At 47.8% G+C, this 26,683-nt stretch overlaps 1 protein-coding gene across 16 annotated transcripts in view; it reads right to left on the reverse strand.

Annotated features, from left to right (window-relative positions):
- The window catches only part of KALRN (kalirin RhoGEF kinase), a 658,233-nt gene that overhangs the window by 130,112 nt on the left and 501,438 nt on the right, over positions 1-26,683 (reverse strand). For all 16 annotated transcript variants that reach the window (XM_032869462.1, XM_032869460.1, XM_032869458.1 and 13 more), the window contains exon 34: positions 9,082-9,328. In XM_032869462.1, coding sequence (XP_032725353.1) covers positions 9,082-9,328 — 247 coding nt within the window. The remainder of the gene's footprint in view (positions 1-9,081; positions 9,329-26,683) is intronic.

The following is a 26,683-nucleotide window of genomic DNA, read 5'->3' on the forward strand; positions in this document are numbered from 1 at the left end:
TTGTAAGAGCAAGATGCACTGTCTTCTTTGGGGGGATATTCGGGTTGCTGGGGTGACCTCCCCTCTGGCATCTCCAGCCTCTCCTCAGAAGGCACAGGCAGTGGCAGCCTCTCTTCTCTGGGATTGAATCCCAAAGCTCTCATCCCAGCTTTAAGCCCCATCTTCTGGCTCAGGAGCTTCAGAGGAGCAAGGCTGCTACTCAAGTCTCACCCTCCCCTCCCCATTGGGATGAAAAGGGGCCTCATCTTCACGTAGACCTCACAGATTTGCAGTGGACACCAGAAGGCAGGAAAACATGCTCTGGAAATGGGCGTTTGGCCTAAGCTAAGTCACAGCAGGTTGGCTCCAGAGAGGAAAAGGGCAGGATCTCTCCGGAGGGCCCCGGGGAAATCCGTTCTCCTCCTTGACAGCACATGTCCTCCTCCAGCTTCAGTTGTACTGGGAGGCAGTGCCACACGGGGCTATGTTTAGGGAAGGTTGTGGCCTGGCCTGACACCTTCCTATGTGAGGCTTCAATTCCAAGCCCTTTCATGTCCTAAATAACACTGGATGGAGAGTAGCCCGCTGCAGGTTGGACACTGCGCCCAGAACAAAGTAGGCCTGGGGCTCACGTTCCAACTACCCTTGCTTCCTTTTATTCTTAAAAAAAAGAAAAAAAAAAAAAGAAAGAAAAAAAAAAGTGAGGGGGTGAGGAGTGTGGACTGGATGGCTCCTACATCTCCCACTTCCTGAAACTCCCATCTGGTGTGGACTCCCAGACTGTTGGTCAATAACCACTGTTCTGGCCCATCCTATTGAGGCGGGATATCCCCACACCCACCCCAACACACAACACCTCGCACCACCCTGCATCACACAGGTCAGCCTATCTCTACGGTGTGATCCCAGTGCTTCCTTCAATAACCACTGTTAATCGCTGGGAGAAAATAGGTCACTGAGAGGGGTGAGCCAGGGAATAACTTTGAATTTTCCGTTCAACTATTATCAGATAGGATCTCAACCCTCTGGTAGAAGGTGAAAGAAAGTTAGAAGAGAGGAGTAAACCATTATTTGGGAGGGAATCATAGAGACAAACAGACCTGCTGGTAGTAGCCTGGGGGAAGGGCCCAGGATAAGCCAGGAATAGAAACCGAGGGAAGTGGGGTGCAGGCTACAGACATTACTGGGCCCTTTGCAGAACCTATGCACGGGAGGAGGGTGCCTGGGTGTCTCAGTTGGCCAAGTGTCTGCTTTTGGCTCAGTTCGTGGTCCCAGGATCTTGGGATCAAGCCCCATGTCGGGCTCCCTGCTGAGCAGGGAACCTGGTTCTCCCTTTGCCTCTCTCCCCATCTGGCTTGTGCTCCCTCTGCTCTTGCTCATTCTCTATCAAATAAATAAAATCATTGAATATGCATGAAACTAGAAACCGAACCTGGACTCTGTGAATAGCCCTGGAAAGGATTCTAGCTGGAAATACCCTAGACTCACTTCTGTGAAGCTGTCAGAGCTGGGACAAAGAGCAGGTAGGGAGACCAACATTAACTGACCTCTGGGGAAGACCTAGGCTGGGAAGTTTAACACGGGGGAAAGCAGTACTGTTGCCCCTTTTCATAGACTTTGGGGATCTTGCCCAAGAACATGAGCTAGTCAGCAGCTGAGCAGGGATTCAGACCTAGGTCAGGACTCCTGGTGCCTCCACACCTGTCATTGCTCATCTTTCAGCCTGCTGCTATGCTCTGCGGCAAAGCCTCATGGTAGCCAGGCCTCGTGTTTCATCCTAAACATGTTTCATCCTAATACGTGTTTCATCCTAAAACAACAATGCGACCAACCTTACAGTTTAAAAGGACTTGCACTGGGGTGCCTGGCTGGCTCCATCAGTACAGATGTGACTCCTGATCTCAGGGTTGGAGATTCAAGCCCCATGTTGGGTGTAGAGATTGCTTAAAAAAAAAAAAAAGTCTAAAGAAACTAAAGCATTTTTACTTAACAAGGCCACCTATGAACCTTCCAGCAACTCTGAGATACAGGTATTTTTATCAGCTTCCCTTTGCATAGGTGTGGGAACTAAGATAAAGGGACCTTCCACTCATTCCACTCCCACCCTGTCCTCTCCCTAGCTCATCTGGCTCCCTGAGAACCAGACCCTTGCCTGTTTCCTCAAGGATGTGTAAGTTCACTTCTAAGAAAAAGAAAGGTGACTGTCATGCATTAGATTGAACCATTTCAAATTGCTGATATTCAACCATTTTTGACTAACAAAAATGCCAATTTCTTGTGGTTCAACCTAAAAATTAGACCTTGAAATGAAGATACTGATGCTAAGTGTGGATTTAAGGTTTAAGCATAGGACCCCTAGGTTCATCACTCTCAGCTGCTAAGGATGCTCACCTGATATGGAGAGAAAAAAGCAGACATCCTTAGGCCTGGAAGGGATCATGCAGGTAACTCAAGAGGATAGGGACGAAGGGTAGTAAACATGCTCTTTTAGAATAAGCAGCAATAGGGATGACTGTAGGGAATAACCAGGAAGAAAGATGAGCCCACAGAGAGCCTCCGAGTGGAAGCTGGTCGCCTCTAAGCTGTGCCCAGAGAGAAGAAGACTAGATCAGAGGTGCGGGTGAGGGACTAGAAAGGGGGAATTGATGTGCAGGGGGGAAGCTGGACAGCTGCAAGTTCCTAGATCCAAGAATGGTTAACGCCTTCAACTCTGGTCATGATCCCGGGGTCCTGGGATTGAGCCCCACATAGGATCCCCTGCTTGACATGAACCTGGTTCAGGGAGCCTGCTTCTCCCGTTCCCACTCCCCCTGCTTGTGTTCCCTCTCTCGCTGTGTCTCTCTCTCTAACAAATAAATAAAATATATATATATATATAAAAAGAGGAGTTCTAAAGCCACACAGACCTAATCACTTTAAACAAGTTAGGATTGTTGAATTTAATCCAAAATATTTTGTTCTGTCCTAAGGAATTAATAAAAGATAGAAAAGGTACAGAAAAACTCTACCTTATTAAGTGTCTAACATCTTATATGCAAATTACTTTGTTCTAGATAAAAATCAGGAGATGCAGCATGAGAATTAGGACTGGGGGTTTCAAGTAGGGGAATGGAGACAGGAGAACAAGAGGAGGGATGGGCAGGAAGTATCCGGGTTTCAGCACGAAGTAACAGGAATTCCTCACTGTTAGAATCGCACTAAAATGCAGCAGGCTTCTTGTGGAAGTGATGAGCTCCCCGTCTTTGGGAGTGCTCAAGTAAAGCTTGGCTGCACCATCAGAGACATGCAGAAGGGGCTCCTTATATTAGGGAGAGAGTCAACCAGAGGACCTTTACTGTGCTTTTCAATTCTAAGCTTCCAAGAGGCTGTAAGAGCCAATATTCTGAAATGAAAGGAAATCTAATCGAGGGCCACTTTTATTCAATTATAAATAGAGAAATTTTAATTCTAGCTTTTAATAATTCTGAAAAATGACCAAGAAAAATGACCAAGAATCTCTACCCATGCCTCTCCATGTGTCTTAAAACACACTTTTCTTTGAGAAGTATCAGCACTCAAGTTTGTTCCATTTCTCATACAAATGCATTAAGTTTTGGTTTCCTTTGTTCTTATCCCAAAGTATTGTGTTTTTTAAGGACAACTTCACTGCCATTTTTCACTGCAAACATCCTGTATTCAGCGCATCACTCTCACCTGAGAGTAGCTGTTCTTAATGCAGAAAGGCCCTGAAAGCTAAGACACAGGCTTTTGGCAGATTCTCCAGGAGTCAGGAGGTAGGAGGAAACTTTTAGTCTCTGGATCTGACAGCAGAGGGGTTGGGAAAGGCCCATTTCGGTTCCTGGCAGCAGGAAGTACAGGAAGTTCCCATCCTGCAGAAAATCTGCAGGACAGGCTGGACCAGCTCCAGGGTTAGGCCGGCCCCTACCAGAAGTGGTCCCGGTTTGGCCTACTAGTCCGAGGGCTGATCGGAGTTTTTCTGCCCCAGCTGGGGACACCAGGATCTTTCTAGTGGGCAAAGCACCCACAGGGTAAAACCTGTGTGTCTGTTGCTACTAACTCGGGGGGCGCAGGGCACACGAGGCCAGAGGGGCAGGGAGAGTAAGAAAGCAGCCTGTCTGGCCACCTCTCCCTAAATGTCCATCCACCTCGACTGCCCTTAAATAAAGGGCAGCCTCATCAGATGGAGGCACAATGAACTTGAGTGCCCGTCCCAATTGGCTTCAGAGTTAGGAGGTCACAACTCTGGTTCTTCACCTCTGGTGAAGAGGGAGACCTCGAGAAATGGACGGACTTGACTTCAAATTGAGGTCCACCACTTGCAAGCTATGTGACTTTGGGCAAGTTGCCTAATCTTAGCAAGACTCAGTTTCCTTGTGTTTATAAAATGAGAAAATAGTGGTTACTCATCTTCAGACACTAACTCAGAAACCTGGCCCACAGGAGACTCAGTAAATGTCAGGCGTTTTGATGAGTTGGCCACAGACTTCATGTAAGCCAATAGCGTCAAGGACTGGCTCAGCATCTTCAAGCTGTTGGTGCCATGGGCCTCTAGAGCCCAGGTGTCCGCCACTGTCCTATACCTTCATACCCTCCACAGCCTGGGCAAGCCAGTCCTGAGGCCAGCAGGGTGGTGATAGAGAACTCATCAGGAGACACCGCAGGAAAGCAGTCCCTGCAAAGAAAGCTGCACCACCTTGGGCCACTGCCCCTTGACTCCAGGACATCAGCTTGTGCGGCTCACCTCCCTGGCCTCGGTTTTGCTAAGCCAAGAGGCCTTTCCTTATTGTTTCTCCGGGCACACAGCTAGAGTCAGAGACACTGCAGAAAAGGAAAAGGGACACAGGTATCTCATCTGGGTGCACAGAGAAAAACCTAGACTGGCTTTTGGAGCCTGGGGCAGAGGCACTCAGGAATAATGCTGTTTTCCCTCCCATTTAAACCAATTTTAAGTATACGGTTTGAGTCACAACATGCCCATTGTGTGACCACCATCATCATCCATCTCCAGAACTTTTTTCAAGTTGCAGAACTGAAACTCTGTACCCATGAAACACTAACTCCCATTCTTCTTCTCCTTCCAGCTGCTCATAACAATCATTCCGCTTTGTTTCTACAAATTTGACAACTCTAGGTACCTTATGTAAGTGGAACCATATGGTATTGGTTCTTTGGTGATTATGGTTTATTTCACTTAATATAATGTCTCCTTTGCCCATTTTTATTCATTTTTTATTTATTTTATTTTTAAAAAAATATTTTATTTATTTATTTGACACAGATAGAAAGAAAGAGTGAGAACACAAGCAGGGGGAGCAGCAGGCAGAGGGAGAGGGAGAAACAGGCTCGCTGAGCAAGGAGCCTGATGTGGGACTCAATCCCAGGACCCTGGGATCATGACCTGAGCCGAAGGCAGACGCTTAACCAACTGAGCCACCCATTTTTAAATCAAAAAAAATTTTTTTTGTTTTTGTGTTGTAGGGGTTCTTTATATAACTTGCATATTAATCCCTTCCAATTCATCTTTACTGTCTCCTAGTAAAGGCAGCTGACCCCCTAAATCAGGGACTCTCAACACTCATGAAACATCAGAATTACCAAGGAACCGAGGAAATACTGAAGCCCAGGACCTGGGTGGTTCTGAATTAACTGGTCTGTGATGGGCATGTAAGGCATTAGAAGACTTCGCAAAAGTCTCCTTCGAGTGGTTCTCAGATGTATCCAGAGTTGAAACCACTGCTCAAAAGTCTCTGCCCTGCGGGAGGCGCTGCCCTCCCCCACTCACTGCTGAGAAAGTGAGAGGGGATAGATGAGGAAGAGGAAGAGGAAGAGGAATGACGAGTGTCCCCCCCTCCCCCCACGTCCAAGCCCAGGGAGGATGGCAACAAAGTCATAGGAAAGGCAGGCCCCCCTCACTTGGTCACACAGTGCTATCATCAGCCCCGCCACCGATGTATCAGAAGGAAACAACCAACCACTGTCTCCTGAGAAGGCGCAGGAATGACAGACAAGAGAGAAGCCTCGAGCCGCCCGGAAGCCTGAGGGGCAGAGTGCGTGGTGGAAAGCTCTGGGCAGGGAGGAGGGAACCTTGGTTCTATTGCAGCTTTGCCGTCAACTTTCTCTGTGGCTTCTGAAAAGCCAGCTCGCTTTCCTGTGCCCAGGGGTGCCCCTAGAAGAAAGGAAACTGGGTAGCGCCCTGCTTCTCAGCCCTGGCTGGACCTTGGATTCACCTAAGGAGCATTTAAAAAACACTGGCCCTCAGGTCCCACTTCAGAAATTCTGAATGCAGTAGTTTTAGGTCGGGACTGGATGTTGTCATTTGGTAAAGTTTCCAGGTGATTCTACACAGCTAGGGTTAGAGCCATGTCTAATCGTTCTCCCACGTGTCCTCCTCAGTGTTAACATTCTGAGGTTCTTCTGCCTCCATTTCTGGGGGCAATGGTCATCGCCTGAGCACTCATGTGGCGCTTGGCACCTCCTACAGATACTGCCCTCTCACAGCCCACAGGCACACTGACCTGATGCTCTCTGCAAAGGTGAAGAGGACTAGTTCCCTTCTAAGAACCGAAAAAGAAACAGATTCTGACCTCTAGTGACCTGGGATGAGGCCACAAGCCCAGAAGAATGTTTTATTCTCAGCCCAGCTGTGCATTGAAAGGAGGAGCGCCTGCCGGAGACAGATCAGCTGGGAGGAGGAAAGGCCAGGTGGCCGGCAGGCAGCTGGGTGGGATGGGAGAAGGAGTTTCTGCTAAGAGGCCAGTACTTCGGGCAGAGGGGGGCACTTTCCAAGCTGGGGGGCGGGGGTGGTGCACAAGGTCACAAACTTTCAGAAGAGTTCTTGTTAGGGTCCTAAGGGCTACCCCATGGTGCCCCAACTGCCAGGACTTGGACCCCCAGGTGTACTAAGCCCACACGGGGGAGAGGGCGGTGGGAGCTCACAGGCTGCCCTCTGAAGTCCCCCCCTCAGTGGCCTATGCTTGGAGAGAGGGGAACCAGCCTGCCAACAAATAGAGCCAAGGAAATGGGTGGTAGGCACTGGTAGGGGACTGCCTTTAAGAAGCATGCAGGCTGGTGGAGAGAGCTGGAAAATTCCATGCCTGCCTCCCTCCCTATCTCTTGTCCACTCTATTCCATCCCTCCTCCCTAGTGTCCCTTGTCCCTTACCTCTCCACCATCCCCACTAGAGGTCTCACCCTGGATCACAGACCCCATCTGACAGCTCTCTGCTTCTGCACTGTGAATTTACTCCTGCCACGTTCTGCAAGCAGTAGGGACCCACCTGTGGGAGGCCAGGAGGGGATCTAGGGTCCACAGGCTGGGGAGGCCAGGCCTAAGTCTAGAAGTCCCAGCTCTTCTCTGGAAGTAGAGCCATTCCTTCTGGAACCACCCACACCTGCAGACCTACCCCCCACTGCCCCCACACAGGACGTGCTGTCCTTGGTTTTGTCTCCAAAGATGGGGGTCTCCAGAAGGGATGTGGGGGAGTTTGCAGCTATTTTGCTGACTGACCAAGGACAAACAATATAACAACTAGACCATGTACAGCATGCGGGCCGGGCACTGTTCCAAGTGCTGTGTGTACTTCACATCACCCCCGCCCCTCACAATTCTTGCCCCGTTGTGCCCCAGTTTCCCCTCAGTCAGACTTCCAACACAACCACATTCCTGAGTTTCACAGATCATCTCTTCCCTGATACTGTGAGTTTCTCCAGTGGCGACCTCAAGGACCCAGGGGCCGTAGCAACAATTCAGACTCCATGCAATTTCCTGACCCCGTCCCTCCTCGGTTTTCAGAGAAAAGGGGGAAGTAGGTGATGGCTGAACTGGGGGAGAGGGACACGTGTGTGTGTGTGTGTGTGTGTGTGTGTGTGTGTGTGTGTGTGTGTTTAGAGAAGAGAATCAGGTTTTAGTTCCCAATTTTCTCCTGGTGGAAAAAACGCCAGGGCCACTCTTGGAGGAGTCAGGCAGCATGAATAATGCAACCTGCTACCGCCATCTGGTGGATGAAAGGAGGAAGTCAGGCTGTGGAGGCGGACCAGATGGAATTCGAGAAGCAGGACTATTTCAGAAGTGTACTTGGCCCTCTCAGTACCTACCAGGAAGTCTGTCAGTGGGTCTCCATGGTGACCCTGGTGTCCCTGGCTCCCAACAGGTCCCTACCCTCTTTCCATGTCATAAATACCCAGCACGGGTCTGCACGGGAAGTCTCCCCTGATGTAGATCATCTGGCCAGTTAAGAAAATAAGCTCAGAACCAGGAGAACTTGGTGTTGCTCTCTGGGCCTCAGCTTACTCGACATAATGACTCGGTGAAAGCCTTTCAAGCCCCTGGCAGCCTTGTCTTTTGAAGTTAGTGGTTCTCATACTAGAGTGAGCGTCAGAGTCCCTGGAGGGCTTATTAGAACACAGACCATTATCCCCCCACCCACAAGGCGTTCCTGACCCAGTAGGTCCAGAGTAGGGTCTGAGAATTCACGTTTCTAAAGGTTCCCGAGGCATGCTGATGCCGCCAATCCAGAGACACCCTTCACCTTGGAGAGTCACTGTTCTAACTAGTTCAGTCTCCTTGGTGTGAGGGGAAAGTGGACAAACAAACAGGGAGTTTATAGAAAATAAATAACAGAGCTTAAATAAAACAGAAGCCAGGGCTCAAATAACTTATCCATTAGAACTCTGTAAGTAAATGTCTCGAACCGTGGCAGGGCTGAGGGGAGCGTCAAACCCGTTGGGGAGCCCAGCATAGCTCTGGAGCAGGAGTGTGGGTCAGCACAGAAGGGAGAAGGCTAGGTGCTGGCCACGGGTACAAGAAGACTTTTCTGAATGTCATGGGAGAGCTGGAAGAGGTCTTAGAGGCCATCCAATTCAGCTTTCATTTCAAGATGGACTCACTTGAAGTGAGTTACGTGACTTTTCCAAAGTCACACAGCCGCTAGATAGCTCTTTCTCTTCACATTCCCAACCCATTCCCTTCACAAGCAGATCCCAGAGGAACCCCACAAGGCCTAATGGGTTCACGAGACAGGTTAGTTCTGTGACGTTCTGGGGTTAGGGTGGGCCAGCACCCCAGCGGCCCTCTGCACGTGCCCACCCCCTCAGTTCCCCCTACCTTTCACCAAGGGGAAGAAGCAGTCCATCTCCACGCTGCTTCGGGAGTGGGAGATGCACAGGGCGCTGCTGGGAACCAGGCCCTCCTGGGGGGGGCTCCGTTCCGTGGTGCGGACCAGACACCAGCCTGGTCGCTCGCTGGGCCGCTCCAGCAGTTCCACCGTCTGCCCCACCTGGATGGTCAGCTCGCTGCTGTGGCCCGCGTTGAAGTCCTGGAGGACCACGGTCAACTCACATCCACCAGAGAGCTTGGGGTAGGGCGTGGAGTGAAATGGGGGACATGGGATGGTGGGCCAGAGGGGAAGGGAGAAAGGATGCATGCAGAGAAGAAGAGGAGGAGAGGAAGACAAAGGGGGAAAGATGGGATTCAGAGTGGAAAGAAGGCAGAAGATGGAAAAGGGAGTGGGAATGGGAAAGAAAACAAGAAAATAAAGTAATTGACACAATGCCACTCAATCATCCCGCCGCGCTAGCTTGGGCCACAGTCTGGAGCTTGCCCAGGACTGAGCCTGATTCTAAATCCTCCTGGAGTTATTCTCATTTTCCTTTGCTAAGCTTCCAGCTAACTGGGCCCTCACCCCCTTCTCCAGTAAGTCTCTTCACTTCTTTATCCCATCCCCGCCCCTGTAACCTCCCTCTGACTCTGCCTGGGCACCATTTCTAACTCACTCATTTTTACATGCTTCTAGTTGAAGTTTGGAAATAATGGAAGAGACGATCTCCTTCCTCCTAACCTTTGCAACCTTCCCTGTCTCCATCCCTCGCTGGACCCATCCGCCGAAAACAGAGGCTGCCAGTGACACAAAAAAGGAGGCATCGAGTCAAAGGAGAAGCAGAGCAGAAGAAGAATAGAATTGGCTTCCCTTAGCCCAGCCACTGGGGACCAGGGAAAAGAATGGGAAGGGAAAAAGAGGGGTCACATCGTACTTAGGAACCATCCTCAGTGCCCCGTCACGCCCTCCCCCTGGGCCTGGCCCTTCCCCACTGGACTGGTTCTGGGGCAGAACCAACAAAACTGGTGGGAGAGACCCCAGGATAAGAACCACCTCTTCTAGCTGAACACCAAGACCTTCACTTCTCACCAGGAAGAACCACGAGTTATTAGTTTGTCTCACAGAGCCAAGCACAAAGCCTTTTTTCCCTTGAAACAGCAGCTGCCCCTGCGTCTCTAATGGAAGCCTCCAGGGCCCGCGTCGTCTGCACCAGCAGCCCTACTCATGCACTAATCCAAATCCATGGCGTATCCTGGGAGGCTTCCGCTGAGTGTAAAACACAGTGAGCACCCAGTAAGGGCTGAATCAACAGTCCCACCAGGCCCCAGCGTTCTGCACTCAGGACTGAGAGAATTTCCTATTAAAGGAACCTGAACGTCACAGTGGGCTTGAGAAGGCTCAAGCATGCATCAGACGGACAGCTGCCCTATGTATCACCATCAATCAATCACTGGGCAGGGAGCCCACTTGAAACACATGTCCGTGGATGGGCATGGTGCTGCCACGGAGACTCGAGTGGGAAGAGAAATTTGGAGGACAGAAGTTGGAAGAGGGAAAGAGACAGAAGTAGAAAAGACGCCCATTGGCTCATTTCCCTATTTAACTTTCTTGGTGCCGTCAAATGCACAGACTCTCCCCCTACCCCACCCCACCCCGTCCCCTTCTGGCGCTCTCTTCCCCCAAAGCATCATTTTGAGAAGGATGTTGTAGGATGGTGATACCTCAGGTCTGTAGACTTGAGTACCTTCACATTAACTCTCCACTTGGTCCTCACAATGACCAGGTGCTGTCACCATCTCCGCCTCACCCATCAGAACTTTAAGCTCAGAAATGTCAAGACCATTGGTTGGCATAACGAGCGTGCATAAAAGGTGCCTAAGGAGTTTATTAAACATGCAGATGGCTTGGCTGGTCCCTCGCTTGTCCTAGTCCCCAATCACAAGTTATGATTCAGGAGACCCAGGAAAGCCTAATTCACAAGACTCCCCCAACTCATGATCCGGAAAAGGGGGTCCCTGAGATGCTGCCTGAGAAAAACCAGCCGGACGGTTTCCCATGGTCACCCAGCTGGACTTGAACCCGGCCCTAGACCACAAATACCATGTTCTTTACACGACATACCAGAGCAAATTATGTGTAAGTTTTAGGTATGTTTGTGGTTGGAGGGGTGGGAGGGAGGTGGAGAGAAGGCATCATTGGCCTGTGCGATTGGTCTTCTCAGGGTTGGCTTGGCCTGTACCAAGTTGCTTACACTTTCTGGACTGCAGTTTCTATCTTGACCGGAATACTACATAGCAACAGCTACATCACAGAAACACAAGTTTCACTGAGCTAATTTCATTGATACTCTATTTCACTTTTTTCCCCCCTCAGTTGCTGCTGGCATCTAGCTAAGTTGATTCCACTTTCCACTGATGGAAATTTGCAGTATTTGCAAATTCCATTTGTAGGATGTTGGACTAGCTGACCACAAAATTTCCTGCTTACTCTGAGAATTTCTATCACCGAGCTTCTATGGTTCATGGAGTCACTCCTCTGTGCCAACCTCAGGATTCTCTCCCAAGATCAAGTGTGCACAGGGCCCTAGATGCAACTTGCAGCCCTTTCAGGGATGGAAATGGCCCCTTTGCAGACTGTTGCAGCAAAGCAGAGGGAGCCTGAGGTCCCAGGTGCAAACAGCCCAGCAGGTCACCAGACCACTGTGATCAGTTTCTTAGAAAAGTACAAGTGCAGTTTTCTTTTCCAGCAGTTCTACGGCAGGTCAGCAGGTCTGTCTGGCAGAGCCCCGGGGTCATTACTTTCTCTTCCCATCTGGTAAAGGACCAGTGACCATGTCCCCCCACTCTCCCTGTCCCTTCCCTTATTCCATGCTGCCCTCTGTTACAGTGGCACTTTCAGAAGGTCCCCATTTCTCTCCCCGAGCTGATCTCTGGCTCTTCAGAGAATGTTGCAAACAACATCTTTGTTTTCACCTCATTCTTCTCTTGCCCACAGCCTTTAAGAACTATTTCAATGTCCCCTGCAAATCTTTAAAATGTTGCCCCAGTGAACCATATTCCTTTTGACAGGCTAAGACCAGGGGGTGTGGAGGGAGGGGGCCCGACCTCTCCCCATCGCAGACATCCCAGTTGATTCGACTGGTGTCGGGAAGGGCTATCACACCCTGCTCAGAACGCCAAGGCTGCATCATATTCGTACTGGCTATTTTCAGACTATTGGCTATGGATGCTTAACTTCCAATCTACCAATTCGATCCCACTCTAGATTCTAAGACCAAACTTACTCTCAGGAGGGAAATGCTGGGAACCTTGAGTTCGTATCGCAGACTCTCAGCATGAAGTCAGGTGTTTCTGAGTCTTCTTGGACTCTGCACCCCAGTTTCTATAATCTTCTCTCCCCTTATTCCCTTCACTGTGTACCCCCAACCCCCTGCCCAGTCTCTGACTTGGCCCCTTCCTGGATGCTTCTCAGGTGTTTTCTTTGCCTAGCTCCCTAGGACCTTGCCTAGGGCCTCCTAAACCTTTCTGACGGTAATCACGACTTAGATTTCTGCATGGCCCACCCCAACCCCTGCTGCTGAGTCCTCATCTTCTCTTCCCCTGACTTTTCCAGCCTCTCTCCCCTCCTGGGTCCTGACCATTTCCTGTGGAACCTGTTCCCATATGCCCAGTCCTTGGGTGGAATTTCTGTCCTCCCCCCTCCCTGTCAGGTGCTCCCAGGTGGCCCTCTCTCCAACAGGTACCATTACACATACAGAGAAGACTTCATAAACATTCTTACTCATACTCACCAGAAACTATTGCTTCCATTCAGGTCCACTTTTGCTTGATTACTATTTTGGACATTTCCTGATCTCCTTTGTGTATAAACAGCAGGAGCTAGATTACCCCTAAGAACTTCCTCATGTTATGGAAAAAGATCTGATTATTCTCTGTGGGGTTTCTAGGAATATTCAGAGGTAGAACACGAACCAGCCAGCATTCTTCTATTGTCATTTCAGCCCCCCAAGCCTCTGCCTGCCCCTCAGTCTCCACCAGATTCTCCTGAGGGCTATGGACTCTGGAGTTCTTTAGTGGTGGTGTGACCAGGAGTAAGTTGCTTAACATCTTGGTCTCAGTTCCCTCATCTGTGGAATGGGGTATAACAGTATCTGCTTCACAGCTTGCTATGAAGATTAAATGGGATAATTTTTTTTTTTAAGTTGGCTCCATGCCCAACATGGAGTTTGAACTCACAACCCAGCCAACCAGGCACCCCAATGAGATAATTTTTTTAAAGATTTTATTTGTTTAGAGAAAGAAAGTAAGCAAGTGTGAGTGAGAGGAGGGGCAGAGGGAGAGGGAGAGGGAAAGAATCTCAAGCAGACTCCCCACAGAGTGTGGAGCCCAACGAGGGGCCCCATCTCAGGGCGCTGAGATCATGACCTGAGCCAAAATCAAGAGTTGGATGCTCAACTCACGGAGCCACCCAGGCGCCCTGAGATAATATTTTTAAACCAGTTAGGGCAGTGTCATCAACAGACTAAGCTCTCTAAATACTTGTTTATAAATAAATTCTAGAGGTATTAATTAATTATTATCATTATTTAAATTTGAGGGGAAAGTTACAAGTAGAGAAGAAATGGTAAAAAGGAATCGAATGTCTAGAAATAGACTGTACCAGATGTAAATAGGCAGGTAAATTATTATGAAGGTAAATCAAATCCTTTTCTCTTTTTATAATCTTAATGGAGTCTTGCCCTAATAACCTAGGCCAATGAGAAGAAGTGGCCTGAAGGATTCTAGGGAAGGTGACTCAGATGCCTTTAAGAGTCTGCATTGCTTTCCATGCACCATCCGTCTGAGGAACGCCCCTGCCCAAGAGCCTGACAGATGGCCATGACACCTGCCACCAGGCCTGCTGACCCAGTGCTTCACCCATCAGGTAAGTCTGACTTCCACTCCCTCCCCTGGCTGCCTGCCCTCTGATCCACTCTAATTCCTCCCCCGCCCAGCGCCACCCCCCCTCCCCGGGCTCAGCCAGGGCTCGAGGCACAGAGTTCTCTGCATTAACACCTGCCTGTGAATGGCAACGTGGGAGGCCAGAGCTGGCCTTAGAAAAGCATGAATTTGGGGGCGCCTGGCTGGCTCAGTGGGTTAAGCCTCTACCTTTGGGTGGGGTCATGGTCTCAGGGTCCTGGGATCGAGCCCCACATGGGGCTTTCTGCTCAGCAGGGAGCCTGTTTCCCCTGCTCTCTCTGCCTGCTTCTCTGCCTACTTGTGATCTCTCTTTCTGTCCAATAATAAATTTAAAAAATCTAAAAAAAAAAAAAAAGGAAAAGAAAAGCATGAATTTGGAGCATATCTATTTGGTGCAGTTTTACAGCACCGAGAGGACCTGCCAACTCCTGTTCCAAGCAGTCCTTCTCTCCTCCAACAGCTCCTGCACCTGCTGCCGGTGCCTCCAATCCCAGTCGGAGATGCATTTCATTAGATAACGTTCTCACCACGAAATGTGTCAATTGCAAAAAGATGAGAAGCAGCATATAGGTGACATGCAATTGTTCTCATGTAGCTTTAAGCATGACTATGTTCATAACAGCATTCTTTTAAATGAGAAAACAACTATATCAAAAAAAAAAAAAACCACCCTAAAACTAAAATACAAAAATCTAACAGGAAGGGAATGGTTAAGTGATTATGATATATACACTAATATATATACTGGCAGTCATTAGAGATTCAAAAAGCACTATAACAGCTACAAGTTGCAACTATAACTAGGTGAAGAAGGTCACTAACAACAACCCTATTCATCAGAAATTAACAGGAAGGAAATTCACCAAAATGTTAAGACGGGCTTTACTGGGTGGAAAACTGGGTGATTTCACCCCCCTTTTCTAATTTTTATTATTTTTCTCTAAAGAATTTTTTTCTTCTTTTGACAGACAGAGATCACAAGTAGGCAGAGAGGCAGAAAGAGAGAGGAGGAAGCAGGCTCCCTGCTGAGCAGAGAGCCCAAATCGGGACTTGATCCCAGGACCCTGAGATCATGACCTGAGCTGAAGGCAGAGGCTTAACCCACTAAGCCATCCAGGTGCCCTTCTAATTTTTCGTATTGCCTGATATTTCAGACCTAAGAGTTATTTTAGAAGGAAAGTAACAATATGAACTTGTATGATCAGCAATGGAATTGGGGGGGTGGAATGCAATATTCCAAGGAAGCATAATACTTTGAAGGGGAAAAAGGGGCAGTGGACAGAGGGATAGTTCCTAGTTCTGCTTCAGGACCCCTGTGTGAGCCTCAGTAAAGCCCCGAGTTGCTGATGATGTTTCCGTGTAGAGGCTTTAAAATCCACCTCTAGAAACCTCTGTCCCCGCACTCCTATGAAATCCAGATGAGCTCTTCAGAAAGGAGGTCTCTTTATGTGAGTTTAGTGTTCTGTTTCTACCCCGACTGAGATTTGAAACAGGTGTAAAGCAATGTCTGGGCAATGAGGGACACTCGCTGTGGAGCCCTGGGATGCCCTCAGTCGGCTGGTCGGTAGCCTGTGCTACTGCCAAGTTCAGTTAACAGTCTAAAGCTGAAGAGTGGTTTCATTTTTGTTCACTGGAACAGGGGCTGCTCTGACTGCAACTGACGGAGCTTATGGGTTTAGCTGGTTCCGGAGGGGCTAAGAAAGAAGGCGGAGTCCCAGAGAGGCACAGAGTGTGGTCTGCGGTCAATAGAGGTCTCAAGAATTGTGTAGAAATTAATAGCGGGAAGAATGCAGGAGCGGGAATCGGGAGGCCCCGGTGCGGGTGCAGGTTTTACCGGTGTGTGGCACTGGGAAAATCCCTGCCCCTCTCTGTACCTGAACTTCCTCATTCTTAAGATGAGGAAACTGGATTTCAGGGGCCCTTCCAGTGTTAATATTCTACGGGTGAAGTAGCTCCTGTATTCACTCATTAACACACAACTCTGGTTAATTTTTGAGCTCTCATCACTAATATCATTAGTGGGTTGTTTGCTTTTTTGTTGCCATATCATGAGTCAAAATATAAGGTCCAGGGGCACCTGAGTGGCTCAGTTGGTTAAGTCACTGCCTTCAGCTCAGGTCACGATCCCAGGGTTCTGGGATTGAGTCCCGCATCGGGCTCCTTGCTTGGCAGGGAGCCTGCTTCTCTCACTGCCTCTGCCTGCCTCTCTGCCTGCTTGTGTGAGCTCTCTTTCTCTCTGACAAGTAAATAAATACAAATAAATAAATAAATAAATAAATAATGTAAGGTCTAGGAGAGCAGAAGCCTTCTTTGTCTTGTTCATGGTCCCATCTCCCGGGTCTAGAGTGACACCTGGCCCAGAGTAGGTGATGAGCAAATACTCATTGAGTGCCTGAGTGCAGGCAGCCCACAAGCTATTATCTGGTCTGCAGCTGTGAAGTGTAGCCACCAGAGCCAAGGGCTCCTTGCACTGGTTGGCCGCCTCTTGTCAGTGTGTTCCCGACCCCAGAATTTATTTGTTCAGAACCCCTTTTTGAGAAGCTCTCTCCCCCTTTGATCACTTGGCTGTATCTTCATTAATTCCCAACTGTGATAAAAATGACACAAGGAGGGGGAACGATATAAACCACCAAGAATAAAGAGAATGAGAGGTAAGAGTAGACAAGAGAACTCAACATTTTTTTCAAATAACAGGAAGTCCCTGCAAGAGTGGGTTCTGACCCGGGAGAATGGAGGTGAGATGCAAGTTCTACCATTAGCCCTGCACGACCCTTGGAAAGGCCCAGGAAGTGGAAGCCACAAGGCTGCACTGAGGGATGGAGTTCAGGTGGAGCTGAAAAGGGAAGAGGGGTTGTAAAGGAAGTACACCCCCCACTCCCTCTTCTACAGGATGTACCCTTTCCTGAAAAACTGACATTCACGGAAGGTCCACATACAGAAGACGGAGATCAAGCCGCCGTCCTTGATCTTATTGTCTCCCAGGATACTGGGAGCCAAATAGAAACATTTGACGCAGACTTGAGGATCTTTCATTGGAGAAACCAAAGAGACGTACAGATACTCAAATTCTGACATTTGGAGATCCCTTCCTTCACTGCAGAGTGGAACCTTCCAGTAAACACACTCCTTCTGTTATACAGAGTATCCACTCAGCTTTTTTGGTGCCTCACTCATAAATAGGAATATGATCCAGCCAAAGATCCCCAGACTTTGCAGAAAAGCCCCAAACTAAACAAACAAGAAGGATCAGGCACTCCGAGGAAAGGAGGTACAGGCAGGACCACAACACGTCAGCAACACTGTAACACCCTCAGAGAGGTAAGAAGGGCACTGTACCCATGAAAATAGATAAGCTGCTGCAGACAGCGGGGACATTTCAAAAATGAGAAAGCGCTCTCAGAAATTACAACTGTGGTAGAAAGGAAACATCTCACGCATGGGTCAGAAGACAGAGTCAAAGAAATTTTCCAGAGAGTAGGACGAGAACAGTGAGAGAGGAAAATAAGAGCAAAAATGTAAGAAGGTATGAGACAGACAGAATGAAAAAGAATAAATAGTCAAGAAAAATTCCCAGGACTGAAGCGCACAAACTGCCAAGCCGATACAAGGTTCCAAGTGCCTGCTGTGATGAATTTTAAAAAGACCTACTCTAACCCACTGTGTCAGGACATATCGGCAGTGAAGAGGGCATTCTAAAATCTTTTGGTGGGGTGGGGGGAGTCAGGTAAAATCCAACAAATCAAGAATCATGATGACAGCAGTTTTCAACAACAGCCTTGGAACGTTAAAGAAAATGGAGCAATTCCTTTAAAATTCTGAGTTGGAATTATTGCCAACCTTGAATTCTGTGTCCAGACAAAGTGTCAGTCAAGATGAGGGTACACAAAAGGCCTTTTTTAGACTTTCAAAGTCTCAGAAACTTGCCTTAGGAAGCATTTGCTGAGTGGCAACCATTATGATTAGCATGTTGGTTTCTTGATTTTTCTCTTTTATTCTCTTTATTTCTTTTTTTTGGTCTCTCTTGATGTGATATGCCTTTGGTAGATACAAACTAAAATTAATTCCTTCATTCCCCTTTTTAAAAAAATGAGTTAATAAGTAAACAGATTTGAGGAGTTCCTGAACCACAGAATTGCTTTTTATTTAACAAAGCATTAGTCCAGGCCTATGTGTCTATGTTCTAGTCAAAGCTATGAAACGTGAAGTGAGATGATGGTACTGGTAGGCATGAAAGATGAACTCTGAGGTTCATCTAATCCAATCCCCCTATTTGAGAGAAGAGGGAAATTACTTCCCCAAAGAGGAAGGACTTATGTAAGGAAGATAGTGTCTGAAAGATGGTAGATACTTAAGAAACATTTGTCGAATGAATGAATGTGTTAGTGGGTAAGTAAATGAGTTAAACCAGAGACTGTCCAGTGCTCTTAACTCACAGGTAGAAAAACTGAGGACCCCAAGATAGTTGGTGGCAGAGCCAAGACCAGACTTGGGTTTTCAAATTCTGGGGTCAGAACACTTCTCGCTAGACTTTGCTAAATTAATGATTGCTGTCACACTTATGTCATAAGGCCCTAGGTCCCCACTTGCACCTAACGTATTGATACATGGACTGGTGTCAGCGTGGGAAGAGGATTTTCAAATCTAAAGGACATGAAGCTGGCAGAAGCAGCTAAGATTACAGATCACAGACACCCAGGACCTTTGTGAGCTTTCACTCTAATCTCCCACTCAAGGAAGGACTCTTTTCACAACAGCTAGCTCTGGGTGTTATGACACTCTTCCCTCCTGGTAGACTGCTGCAGTATTCAGAACACTTTCTTTGTTTTTGTAATTTCCATCCATGGTTCTTAGTTGCCCTCTAGGGTTGTACAGAAGAAATCTTCCTTTCTTCCATGGAGTTCTACATATGTGAAGACTAGATGGGTAATTCCTTAAGTCTTCTCTTTTCCACACATTCCTTCTAATGGCTCTCAAATGCGTAGTTTCTGCCGTTTTCATCATATTCTTCTGGAGGAGCATCAGTATGTCACTGTCCCTCTTGACAGGGACACCTAGAACTGAACCCAATCTTTTAGACCTAGTGTGCTCAGCACAGACTAAGCCAAGATCTCACATCCAGGCCTAGATACATCCATCAGTGTGGTCGGAGAGTCTTATCGGCTGGTTTCTTTCCTTTTTTTTTTTTTTTTTTTTTTTAAAGATTTTATTTATTTATTTGAGAGAGAGACAGTGAGAGAGAGCATGAGTGAGGAGAAGGTCAGAGGGAGAAGCAGACTCCCCATGGAGCTGGGAGCCCTATGTGGGACTTGATCCTGGGACCCCGGGATCATGACCTGAGCCGAAGGCAGTCGTCCAACCAACTGAGCCACGCAGGCGTCCCGATCGGCTGGTTTCTATTGAGCGTGTAACCTAGACCCCAGTCTAACTCACAGGGTCTTCTCAAGTGAGCTTCTAACCTTTCTCTACTTAAGGCTTTAACTCAAGAATTTTCTATTTATCTTTGTTAACTCAGAGAATTTTCTATTTCTCTTTGTTAATTTTCTATTTATCTTTGTTAATTTAACTTTGTTAAATTTCTAACTAAAGTGTAGTGCTCTTGACTCGCTCATCTATCATATTAGAGATTATTTCGTTTTTTGTGGCATCTGCAAATCTGAAATTTATGCTTCAATGTGTTCATCCAAGTGAGAGGGAAACACGGAGCACTAGGTAGGAACAAGGACAGAGCTCACGGGCACTAACCCTAGGGTCCCAGCGGACAGGCACCATTCACCCAGAGAAGGAATGGGATTTGCTCGGGGCATAATTAACACCAGCATGGAAGTTACAGGGTCTCAGATTCGGCTTAACTTAATGTTTATTCATTTGTTCATCCAACAAGAACTTATTAAATGCCGGTTGGAGGGTTAGAGCTCTCCAGCGAGGGAGGGAGGAGACGCAAACTAATGGCGAATTCCGTCTGCTCTTTATCTCTGTACTCCCTGTCCGGGCTTCAGAGACCATCCAGGCTGGGCACAAGCTGTCAGCAGACGTGGCCGGGAGGAAGCACACCCTGCCAGTGAATGGAGACCTCTGCAGCCTTGACGCCTCGTCTGGAGATAAGGGTCCTGACAAGGGGGGGCACAGGTCCTGGCTCCTTTGTGCTTCCCTGAGGCTGCTTTCCTGATGTCCTGCCTGTAGGTACCTGGGCAGGAGGGCGTTGTCCTACAGTACACACCGGCGTTTGGGACAGAGGAAAACGCCCACGGGACTAGTGCTGAAAACACACAGCGACCTGCAGCAGAGGGCTGAGAGAGGTGGCTGGGAGACGCCGGGAGTACAATGAGCCGCTCTGCCGGTACAGAGCCAAGAAGCTGTGGGCTGCCCTCAGGCATTCTCACAAATTGTCCTCTGTGTGATTGGGCAACCCTGAAAAGCTGAGCTCCACGGGCCATCTGGCCAGAGACCAGACAGGACTTCAAAGAAGTGTACAAGGTTATCCGACCCCAGGTATTCAGACGTGGGTCACCACTTTCCATTCTGTGGGTCATGGGGTCTGGGGTCAGACTATTAGGTTTGAATCTGTCTCCATTGTTACTGTCTATATAACCTTCAGCAAATTAGTCAGCCTCTCTTTGGCTCATCTTTCTCAACTATAAAATAGAGAAAACATGAATCATTGCCAGGACTCCGTGAGTTCACACGGGTAAACCCTGACATGCTTCACATGCTCAAGAAATGTTATTTCTTATTCACCCAGTCATCATAACTGGGCACATACCCAGGACATGTTTCCCGCGCCAATATTATGTGTCTAGGGGACAGAAATCCATTTCTAAACCGGCCTTAATGACACATATTGAGAAACTGGCAGACTGGAAAAAATAAAGGAAAGCAACCATATATGACCAAGCCCGGGGTTAAAAGGTTTTATGGTATAATTTAGGCTACAATTTCCCTATGTAGGGACATGGATATGAATGTCCTTTCTTTTCCCACACTAGGGCTCCTAGAGAAGCCACAGACCACATCAGACTAGGCAAGGTTTCTCGGAATTATTTGCCAGACCAGGTGCATAACATGTTTACACTGAGGCGAAACAGTAGAGGTTGAGGTATCCACTCGCATATAGAAAATGGGCAAAATAATCCCTGGAAAGAGGCCATACTTCCCCCCCGGTTGACCAGAGAACCCCAGTTAGCCTGATGACTGTTATGCCATCTGAGCACAGGCTGCAAATGTGCCAGGACCAGAATTGGGAAGAGGGCACAGGTGAAGTTTAAGGGTGTGCTGCTGAGTGCCCGGGAGGGGAACTTGTCTCAGAAAAGGGGCCAGCTAGCTGCTGGTAGCTGGGGAGTGAATTCAAATGCACATTCATAAGAAGCACATTCTAAATGCTTTAACTCAGAAAGCAAATAGACATACAGTGCCCAGGCCCAAAGATGCCAGTGGACATCTGGTTAACTTCCCATTTTCAAGCAGAATAAGATAATAATGCAACTTGTATGATCCTTTACAAAACTCACAGACATCAGTCTGATCCTCACAGATCCCGTAACTTGCCATTATAATCTGATTTTACAGACGAGGAGAGCGAGGCTCAGAGAGGTGAACTATCTTGCTCAGGATCACACAGCAGCAAATCAGATAGGCAGGACCCCAAATTTTAATAACTCAGTTCCATCATCCATGTACTTATTTGCTTACTTGCCAGCCAGGCCCTAAGCTGTGCACAGGATACAGACGGCTGAAGCAGACAGTCGTGACGGCCCCGCCCTTGCCAAGGTTACTGTCTGTTGGGGAACATCATACAAACACCCCAAGGGTGACAAGAAGGGAAGCGTGGGGTGCTGGCCAGGAGATGAGGTGGGGGGGTGTCTCTCAGAAAGTGATTTGCTCTTCCCAGTGCTGACTCACCAGACCCCTCCATTGGATATGGCCATGGCTGTCTCTCCTCAGAGCTGTTTCCATTATTAGCTTCATCACCTGCCCGGGGCTGAGTTGATGAGAACTACTCACTCCCCTGCTTATCCACCAGCTGGTGAAATCCCGGAGCGTCTGCCCTGTCCTATGCCAACCTGTTCAGTTTCACCACTCCCTGGCCATCCCCCACTGTGGGGTGCCACCCTGGTAGTGGGAACTGGAGGAGATGCCCACTGTCCAGATGAATGATCCAGAACATGTGCCCAGCAAGGAAGAGAGGAGCATTTTGAATGAAGGAGTTTCCAGGGTCTCGACCAGTGTCGTCCTTGAAAGTTGTCAAGCCTTTGTCCTCAGTGAATTACAGACTTGCCCTTATCCTTGATTGTCTCCTTGCCCGGTCAGCATGAAGAAGGGCCTTTATCTGCGACCCACACTTCTTCCTTGTCCAGGCTTCCCCATTTATTGAGTGAGTCTTAATGGGGTTTTCTGCTGTCTGCTGCCCTTGGCTCGTTTTCTCCGGGACTGACTGCCACCCCTGTCTCCTGTCTGGTTCAGGGCACTGGATCTGTCTTACCACCGCCTCCCGGCGTGGTGACCAACTGTCAGAATATGCCCTTTGGCTGCTGCTTACTACCTGTTCCCTTGACCGTGTGCATGGTCTATGATTCAGCTCCATCTTAAGGACCTCTTAACTTTTCCATTCAGATTAGCTCTCTGGGAACCGAAGGGCTAGAGCTGTTTTTAGTGGTGTGCAGTGGCCACTAGAGGGAAGCAAAAGCTAGGATTTACTAAAGAAACGGGCCACCCTTGGGTTGCTGGAACCAAGGCTGGACCCTGCCCTGGATGGGGAACACCACGGGCCCACCCATGTGGGAAACAGACGGACAACTGCTTAGTACCTGGTGAAGGGTAAGTGCTCAGTAAATGTTTCCTGGATGAAATTCCTAGTTCTAGAAATGAGAAAGCAAGTGATGTGATCATAAAATTAGTTGGGGTCAGGGTCCCGTCTTCCCCGTTCTCAGGCTGGGGTGCCGTTCCATTGCATAGTACATCAGCCCTCCTCCTTCTCTGCCCCCTTCCCTGCTCCTCCTCTGTGGGTCAACCCACGTAAACCGTCTCCCTAGCCAAGTTCATTTTTGAAACCCTTCTGGATAAGCAATAGTTAGAGACTGTTTTCTCTGTCCCTTACACCTAATTTGTCACTGAGTCCTGCCAGGTTATTAAAAATCTTCTTCTTATTTTCTGGATAGCTCCCTTGCCATTCCAGGCCCTCATCAGCCGCCTACCTGTCTCCTCACCATCTCCTTTCTCCTATGCTCCACCTTCATGTCCTATGTTATTTCAGAATTTACATACAAATTTACATACAAATTCTACCAGCTTCCTCAGGCATTCACAACTCTCCATAAACCTCCCCAGCCACCTGGTTAACTACTTGCCCATATATTTGCTCTGTTTGGTATTTTGATGGTGCCCTGAATATGTCCTGGTTATTTCTGCCTCTGGACTTCTTCTTTTTAAAAATATTTTATTTATTTATTTGTCAGAGAGAGAGAGAGAGAGAGCATGAGCAGGGGGAGAAGGAGACTCCCTGCTGAGCAAGGAACCTAATGTGGGACTCATCCCAGGATCCTGGGATCATGCCCTGAGCTGATGGCAGACGCTTAACCAACTGAGCCACCCAGGCGTCTCTCCCTCTGAACTTCTGTTGATGGGTGTCATTCCAATGGAAAGATTCCCTTTTGCTCTCCAGACCCCATCTTACTTAGTGTCAAAGGTCATGTGCAACTCTGGGTTCCCCACTATCTCACACATTCTTTGGCAGTGGTCTCCACAGAGGGCTTTCCTCTTCCTGGAACTAATCTTGTCTGTCCCACGTGTTTAGATACTCTCTCAGTCAGAAAGATCACTCACTTTGGGTGGTTCGTGTCTAGGTGTATATATTACAAAACGTTATATTTCCTGGCTATTTGGCTTGGTGACTGAATACTCATGTTTGAATTGCCTTCTTCATTTTATCAATTTTCTCCTATTCAATGGCATTGTATCAACAATGGATCATCCCAGAGTTCTGTGTTTGGTACCAGACAAAATCATTGTGTGTGGGACATCATAGCATTTTTCTTCATAAGTTTTAATTTCTTGAGTTTTTTCCCCTACCAAAAATACGCCAATATTTCTAACTCAGAATCTGTGTCTCAGTTAGTAGTCATGGCAATGGTGTAGGGGGCAACTGGTAAGGCTGAGAGTTCACTGGGTGGCAACATGGGGGTTTATAGTCCGGATTTGGAACTCAGCACTCCTGACTGAACCCAAGTTCACCACTGACTAGCTATGTTGCCTTGGAAATGCTAAAAATACAAGGTCTGCCTATGCTTTAGTTCCTCACCCCAAACATTGAAGTTTTGGAGAGTTGCTGTTTTGATTAAAGATTGTATCGCATGCGAAGCACGTGCTGTTCCGTTAATGGCTATTGTTCTTTTTACTGTTTTCATTTTTCTTTTCTTTTCTTTTCTTTTCTTTTCTTTTCTTTTCTTTTCTTTTTTTTTGAGAGAGAGAGAGAGTGCACCTGAATGCAAGTGGGGAAGGGGAGCAGGGCAGAAGGAGAGGGAGAGAATCTTACGCAGACTCCATGCTGAGCGCAATGCTGGACTGGGGCTCGATCATACAACCCTGAGATCACGACCTTAGCTGAAATCAAAAGTCAGATGCTTAACTGACCGAGCCACTCAGACACCCCAGCTTTCATTATTATTCGGTGTGACTGGCTGAGTCACTAAGTGTACATGATATAGTCTCTTTCCTTTAGAGAGAGAAGGTACTCATTTTATTTTTGAATTTTTTTATAAGGTACATACAGAGAAATGCACCCATCAGTTCAACGAATTTTCTCAAACTGAATACATCCATGCCATGAGCATTTGGATCATGGAAGAGAACGTGAGCCTCACTCACACTCCCTTCTAGGTGAAACCATTATCCATAGCATTTTATTAAAAAAGATTTATTTATTTATTTATTTTAAAGAGAGATGGAGCCCATGCTAGAGGTGGGAGGGGCAGAGAGAGAAGGAGAGAGAATCTCAGGCAGACTCCGCACTGAGTACAGAGTCTGACACAGGGCTTGATCTCATGACCCTGAGATCAGGACCTGAACCAAAATCAAGAGCTACCCAGGTGCCCCACATTTTTTTTTTTTTTTTTTTACTGTAGTGAAAACACTAAGCATGAGCTCTGTCATCTTAACAACTGTTTCAGTGCACAGTACAGTACTGTTGACTCTAGGTACAATGCAGGTCTCTAGAAAATAGGATACTCCCTTCTCTACCCCCTTGTCCTGCTGTCCCACTGTGCTCAGCAGCTATGAGCAGTGGAGTTTCGGCAGAATCATACAATTTTGGCTTTCTCTGATAGCTGCGGGAGCTGGGGCTAAAAATTATGGGAGAGTATTAAACTTAGGTCCAACTGGAATCTCTGGGCTAGAATAAGATTTAACAGCTATGGCAGAATGCAAAGTCAAGCTCACAGACCCTCCATGGACTAGGGAGAGATGGGAATTTTATTCTCCTTTAAATATAAATCAACTATGTCAAATGTGGGTCATGAGCAGCCATCCATACAGTTCCAGCAAAAGAGAGGAAACACCTATATAGGTGTCTTTAAAATGTCATAATTCTTTCTTTGTGCCCTCTGCATGTGATTAGGAGTCTAGCATCTAGAAAGGGCCCACGTGACGAGATGGAATTAAAAGGGAGTGGAGAGAGGACTTGGTAAAGAAAGCTGATGGCCCCTGGAACACACACCATCCTGGCTAGAAGCTACTGGTGGCAGCACGTAGGTGGACAGCAGATGTCTTTAGAGAAAGACAGAAATTTGGGTGGCACTTGAGCAAGTTACAGAAAACTTGGGGACTGCACGCATGGAAAGGCTCTTAGGCCCTACATTTTAGCAAAAAAGGACAAGAATGAGCTCTTAATTATAGAGATGGTTAGTAGTGCCAACCTTGGGATATATTTGGTGTATTTCAGACCAAAAAAAAAGGGGGGGGGAGGGGAAGTCTCATGCTTGAGCTGAAAACTTTGGTATACAAGTAGGAAATCACAGCCCCCTCTCAGCACCACAATAGGGGAGCCCACCCTGAACATCCATTTACCCTCCTCCCCACTTTCCTAGGTCTGCAGCTCCGGGTAACACATGGAGTTCTGAACGAGAAAAGCTCAGCTCTCAGCCCGGACACAAAGCAGCACTCATCTTTCAGGGTTCACACCACCCCTTCCGGAAGATCTGGTCAACTTCAAACCAGCTTGGTTTCTGAAGGTGAGAGACTGCCTAGGTTATCTTAGGCAGACATAAAGGTAGAAATTCTTCCCCTTTAAGGCTGACCTCAAGTTACTCACTCACTCACTCACTCACTCATTCATTATTCACTCATTCATTCACCAAACATGTATTGAGCACCTTCACCTGTGGATTCACAGCCAGGATAGAATGCAATCCCCAGATAACCTGCCTCTGGGCAGAAGGCACTGGGAATTCAGTCCCAGGGCTGCTTCTCTTTCAGCAAAGGGCAGGAAGCAGCGGTCCCTCACCCGCTGGACTTCCAGAAACAGCCCTGTGTCTCTATGTGGGGTGCTCACACCTCAACACAGGTGTTGCTAGAAGCTGTAATGTGGATTTTTTTTTTATCTCAGCAAGTTAAGTTTGAGAAAATAAAGACACCCTCTACATCAGGGAAATGGAAATTCATGATT

The sequence above is a fragment of the Lontra canadensis genome, unplaced genomic scaffold, assembly GCF_010015895.1.
Source record: "Lontra canadensis isolate GAN:19392208 unplaced genomic scaffold, GSC_riverotter_1.0 scaffold38, whole genome shotgun sequence".
Classification (NCBI taxonomy): domain Eukaryota; kingdom Metazoa; phylum Chordata; class Mammalia; order Carnivora; family Mustelidae; genus Lontra; species Lontra canadensis.